General features: G+C 42.5%; 1 protein-coding gene across 1 annotated transcript in view; it reads right to left on the minus strand.

The window, feature by feature from the left end:
• The window catches only part of LOC106605130 (mitogen-activated protein kinase kinase kinase 5), a 33,594-nt gene extending 32,914 nt beyond the window's left edge, over positions 1–680 (minus strand). Inside the window, exon 1 of the mRNA XM_014200475.2 lies at positions 181–680. Within this exon, the coding sequence (XP_014055950.1) occupies positions 181–511 (331 nt within the window). The 5' untranslated portion in view covers positions 512–680. The remainder of the gene's footprint in view (positions 1–180) is intronic.
• Positions 681–6,323: the final 5,643 nt, after the last annotated feature.

Genomic DNA, 6,323 nt, shown 5'->3' on the forward strand with positions numbered 1-6,323 from the left:
AAAAGAGAAGGGTCAAATTGGGTGTCGAAATTCGAAAACACCCGTGCAGCGCAGGTACGCACTTAAAATACCTGGGTGTGCAGAACACACACACTAACTTTTTGGCCAACAACACTTCAGAAGAATGAAGTAGTGTGCTTTGGCCAATGCCTTAATGACAGTCGGCATGACTATACTTGCCTGCATTGTAGAAGATATCAAGAATGTCAGTCGTCCCAAGCGATATCCTCTCGAAAGGAATGGTTTTGAACACCGCGTGCGTTTCCGCGCAGGCTTCTTTCACGGACTTCAGTGACAAGTTCTCTTCTGTCTGTGGTAGGGATGCATCCTCAGTGACAATGTATGCAACAGCAACAGCCCTAGTCCGGCTCCGGGGGGAAATAATGTGTTTATTCGAGGTGCTGAGTTCAATAGCCAAAGGGTCCTGCCATAAACTTCCAGCTGATACCCAAACAGGATCCTTTCTCTTAACCTCGTGCAGGCTCATACGCCTGCGTTCCGTGGTATACATTTCCCCAAATATTCAAGAACGCATATTCCAGTATTGAATACCTTTTTTAGACAATGCAGCTCTGTTCCTGCAAATTCCACAGGTGCGTCTCGAATCGCCCCCGTTTCCAGTGACATTCCGCGAACTATTCCATAATCTCTACACGCCTTCAACCCCTCCCATATCCCTGGTTGCAATGCGCGATTTCGTTTTGCGTGGCCCGGTGCAGCCGGTCGGCGTAGTCTTTACATTTTAGACCATTCCATTGGTCCTTAAATTACATCTCTACTCACCAGGGGCACCGGGCCATGCGAAACGAACTCGCCCAATGTCTAGCCCAGATTAACAGTTGGATTTAGAGAGGCTCTTTTACGACCTCTGCTGACTATGTAGTGGCGTAGCCAGAAATTCGTTGGTGGGTGAGCCTGTAGAAATGTTGCTTTGTGGTAGAGATACATTTGTCGTTTTATAGCTAATCTTATGCTATTCTACACATTTTGCTATGAGACTGATAGAAAATGTTGCTGTTTTAAAGCTAATTTCCTGTAATTCCACACATTTTCCCATGGGGCAGAGGAAAATGTGCAGTTTTATAGCTCATCTCATGCTATTCTACACATTTTGCAATGAGGCTGAGAGAACATAATTCAGTTTATGTTACAAAAAAAAAACATAAAATCTTACTAACGAAGGGCAATGCTTGCTATGAATTCTACCTCATGGTGTTTGCATGTTTAGGTAAAAAGACAAATAATGTCCTGTTTGGAACACTGACAAGTAAAGAGCGTAAGAATATGTTTGGGTGATTGGGTGGGTCTGGCTCCCCAGTGGGTGGGGTATGCTGATGATTCAACCATATACGCATCAGCAACCATAGCTAATGAAGTCACTGAAACCCTTAACAAAGAGTTGCAGTCTGTTTTGGAATGGGTGGCTTTAATAAACTGGTCCTGAACATCTCTAAAACTAAGAGCATTGTATTCGGTACAAAGCATTCCCTTAGTTCTAGACCTCAGCTGAATCTGGTAATGAATGGTGTGGATGTTAAACAAGTTGAGGAGACTTAGATTGTGAACTGTCATGGTAAAAACATATAGATTCAATGGTTGAAGGACGGGGAGAGGTCTGGCCGTAATAAAGAGATGCTCTGCTTTTTTGACACCACATTCCAAAAAGCAAGATCTGCAGCCTCTAGTTTTGTCTGATCTTGATTATTGTCTAGTCGTGTGGTCCAGTAATGCAAGGGAAGACCTAGTTAAGGTGCAGCTGGCCCAGAACTGAGCGGCACGTTTTGCTCTTAATTGTAATCAGAGGGCTGATATAAATACAATGCATGGCAGTCTCTCTTGGCTAAGAGTTGAGGAGAGACTGACTGCATAATTTCTTCTTTTTATAAGAAACAATGTGTTGAAAATCCTAAATTGTTTGCATAGTCAACTTACACACAGCTCTGACACACACACTTATCCCACCAGACATGCCATCGGGGGTCTTTTCAGTCTCCAAATCCAGAACAAATTCAATAAGGTGTACAGTATTATATAGAGCCCTTATTGCATGGAACTTCATTCCATCTCATATTGCCAAAATAAACAGCAAACCTGGTCTCAAAAAACAGATAAAGCAACACCTCGTGGCACAACGCCTCTCCCCTATTTGACCTAGATAGTTTGTGTGTATCCACTGATGTGTAGGCTACGTGTGCCTTTTAAAATGTTTTATGTAGTTCTGTCCTTGAGCTGTTCTTGTCTATTTATGTTCTGTATTATGTCATTCTGTATTATGTTTCATGTTTTGTGTGGACCCTAGGAAGAGTAGCTGCTGCTTTTGCAACAGCTAATGGGGATTCTAATAAAATACCAAATAAACTCAGCAAAAAAAGAAACGTCCTCACATTGTCAACTGTGTTTATTTTCAGCAAACTTAACATGTGTAAATATTTGTATGAACATAACAAGATTCGACAACTGAGACATGAACTGAACAAGTTCCACAGACATGTGACTAACAGAAATTGAATAATGTGTCCCTGAACACATGGACTGCACCAGATTTTTCAGTTCTTGCTGTGAGATGTTACCCCACTCTTCCACCAAGGCACCTGCAAGTTCCCAGACATTTCTGGGGGGAATGGCCCTAGCCCTCACCCTCCGATCCAACAGGTCCCAAACATGCTCAATGGGATTGAGATCTGTGCTCTTCGCTGGCCATGGCAGAACACTGACATTTCTGTCTTGCAGGAAATCACGCACAGAACGAGCAGTATGGCTGGTGGCATTGTCATGCTGGAGGGTCATGTCAGGATGAGCCTGCAGGAAGGGTACCACATGAGGGAGGAGGATGTCTTCCCTGTAACGCACAGTGTTGAGACTGCATGCAAAGACAACAAGCTCAGTCTGATGATGCTGTGACACACTGCCCCAGACCATGAAGGACCCTCCACCTCCAAATCAATCCCACTCCAGGGAACAGGCCTCGGTGTAACGCTAATTCCTTAGACGATAAACGCAAATCCAACCATCACCCCTGGTGAGACAAAACCGCAACTCGTCAGTGAAGAACACTTTTTGCCAATCCTGTCTGGTCCAGCGACAGTGGGTTTGTGCCCTTAGGCGATGTTGTTGCCGGTTATGTCTGGTGAGGACCTGCCTTACAACAGGCCTATAAGCCCTCAGTCCAGCCTCTCTCAGTCTATTGCTGACAGTCTGAGCACTGATGGAGGGATTGTGTGTTCCTGGTGTAACTTGGGCAGTTGTTGTTGCCATCCTGTACCTGTCCTGCAGGTGTGATGTTCGGATGTACCGATCCTGTGCAGGTGTTGTTACACGTGGTCTGCCACTGTGAGGACGATCAACTGTCCATCCTGTCTCCCTGTAGCGCTGTCTTAGGCGTCTCACAGTACGGACATTGCAATTTATTGCCCTGGCCACATCTGCAGTCCTCATGCTTCCTTGCAGCATGCCTAAGGCACGTTCACGCAGATGAGCAGGGACCCTGGGCATCTTTCTTTTGGTGTTTTTCAGAGTCATGAGAAAGGCCTCTTTAGTGTCCTATGTTTTCATAACTGTGACCATAGTTGCCTACCGTCTCTGCAAGCTGTTAGTGTCTTAACGACCGTTCCACAGGTGCATGTTCATTAATTGTTTATGGTTCATTGAACAAGCATGAGAAACAGAGTTTAAACCCTTTACAATGAAGATCTGTTAAGTTATTTGAATTTTTAAGAATTATCTTTGAAAGACAGGGTCCTGAAAAAGGGACGTGTCTTTTTTTGCTGAGTTTAGGATACAATGTTTATGTCCACATGAACACTTGCTACACTAATGAGAAAGTTTATTTCCATTTTGTAATGTGTCCTGTGTTTGAAGTTTGCTGTCTCAGAGCACCATGTCTTATCTGTCATGCCCGTGCGTAATGGGAGCGCGTGCGACTGCGTGCCTCCATAAGTAATGCTTTTGCCACCTATTGGCCTGCAGAACTATTGTTATGAAACATGTATTCATTAAACTGGTACCGGGGAACATCAGATAAGTCTTGTGAGGCTTGTGTGCCTCTCGAGCAAAACAACCGACATGAACGTATTCATGAGAGACTCCGTGTGTAGCCCAATCTGTTCGGATGCTACAGACAGAGTCCCGTTAAGGGGGGGGGGGTCATAAAGCAAAATGGAGAACACCATGTTTGTGAAAGTCTCATCTTTCCATAATAGTTTGTAGGCCAAACCATTCGGACGCTTTAGAAGTAGCGCTGCCACCTTCACCACAGATGCGGAAGGGTGATATCTTCGGAGCCGGTGGATTAAGACGCAGCCCATGCAAAAATATATATTTTTAAACATTAGGATTTTGATGGGGATTTTTATATTATGTTAATTTGGTTTCCGCAGGGCCGTGGTAATTGTATAAGGGTTAATATGCCATATGTGGGCAAAGGGCTCCATGTTTAATGGTATAGTCCACAGGGAGGGGCCATAGGTATAAAGGTACCTGTGAGCTGGAGTTATGTTCTGGCTCTGTTATGTGAGCTGTGTGGGAGGCTGTCTATAGCCTGGTATACCCCAACCTGCTATAGTTGGTTTAGTAGGGTAGGCCTGATTAAGGCTTAAGTTTTCGATTTCGATTTAAATCTGTATTTTGAGAGTCTGATCATATTGTAAATATGTAAATAAGTACATTGTGTAAATATTCATTCATTGGATTTCGTCATTCACCGGGAACCACCTTTCACTGTTAATAAACTGGACACTCTTTTGCACCTGATCCTGCTGCCTCCTGCTACTTATGGCATAAAAGGCTGCTTCAACATACAGTCTCTATAATAGCATCAGAGAGAAAATGTGTCATTCTTCAAGCTAATATCCTTCAATTCGACACATTTTGCCACGAGGCAGATAACAAAATTCAGTTTATGTTCCAAAAACATTTTAAAGGGAATACAAGAAGTACTGAGCACTATGGAGCCTCCAAGACCCATGTTGCCCAGGGTTAAGAACATACATTGTAGAATAAAGGCGCTAGGCTATATGTTATATTTTTCATTGTTATTTCTAAAAATGTTCTTAATGTCGACAGTAATAGTGAAATGATAGTGTTTCACAATATTATTTTCCAAAAAATGTATTAGGTCCACACAAAATAGCATTTAATGGTAGAGCATTGTTATTGGTCAACAAAAGACTATCTCGTGGTCAAATTGACTGAGTTTCCTTTAGCTTCAATAGACAGGTTAGTTGACGTCGCAAAAACGATGTGCACGCTTACAAGGGGCAGAAGGCCGTGTGTTATGGTTCTTGATGGCCAGATAGCTTGCAACAATGACAAGAAACTGCCATTTGGTGAATCTTTAGTGGCTCGTTTCAGCTCATTTGATCTCGTTCTTAATACCATGTCTTATTTGTAAGTGTTTTGACTGTCACATCTATGCTAATATGGCAAAAACATTGCTAGCTATCTAATGTAAACCTAACGATGTATTTGAGAAACAAGTGCTCATTGTTCAACTTGGTGTTTTCAATAAACATTGGAGATGGAATATGTTAACAAATGTCAAAAATCTACGCCAACCCCGTTTTGTCCCATAGTTGCGCACTTGACGGTATTTTTGCTAAACAATCAACCCCTACTATATCCCCAAAGTAAGATTCCACAGCCACAAAGTCGAAATTGGCTACAAAAAAAATAGGTTAGGGTTTAATTAAAGGTTAGGCATAAGGTTAGCATTGCGGTTGTTAGGGTTAGGTTTAAATTAAAATGTTAGAGAATTGTAGAAATAGGCGGGGTTTATGACTTTGTAGTTATAGAAACGAGTGACGACCAATTGACTGGGGCCAGCAAATCTCGTCAAATTGACTGGGTCTGAGCGATTTCTACATGTTTAACATTTGCTGACCACAGTCAATTTGACAAGAGATTTGCTGGCCCCAGTCAAATTTGACAAGACGTTCGCCTTTTGTTGACCAATAAGGCTGCACCATTAGAATGCAGTTGTGTCCGCCCCCAATAACATTTTTTGGGAAAAAAATACTATCACTGTATATATTAAGGACGTTTAAGGACTTCTATGAAATCACAATACAAAAATATTACATCTAGCTCCTTTAATATTATTACATTGTATTGCATTACACCCTCTAAACTTATTCGACAGATACCAGTCTTTGGCCAAAATGCGTTTTTGTAATATTAATGCAATTTTTATCTTGCAGTACTTCTGTGGCCCACACTGAGAACCACCAGGGGTACTCAACTCTTAACCTACGAGTTCCAGAGCCAGCTCGTTTTCTGTTCTACCTGATAATTAATTGCACACACCTGGTGTCCCAGGTCTAAATCAG

This window comes from Salmo salar, chromosome ssa05 (assembly GCF_905237065.1).
Source record: "Salmo salar chromosome ssa05, Ssal_v3.1, whole genome shotgun sequence".
Classification (NCBI taxonomy): domain Eukaryota; kingdom Metazoa; phylum Chordata; class Actinopteri; order Salmoniformes; family Salmonidae; genus Salmo; species Salmo salar.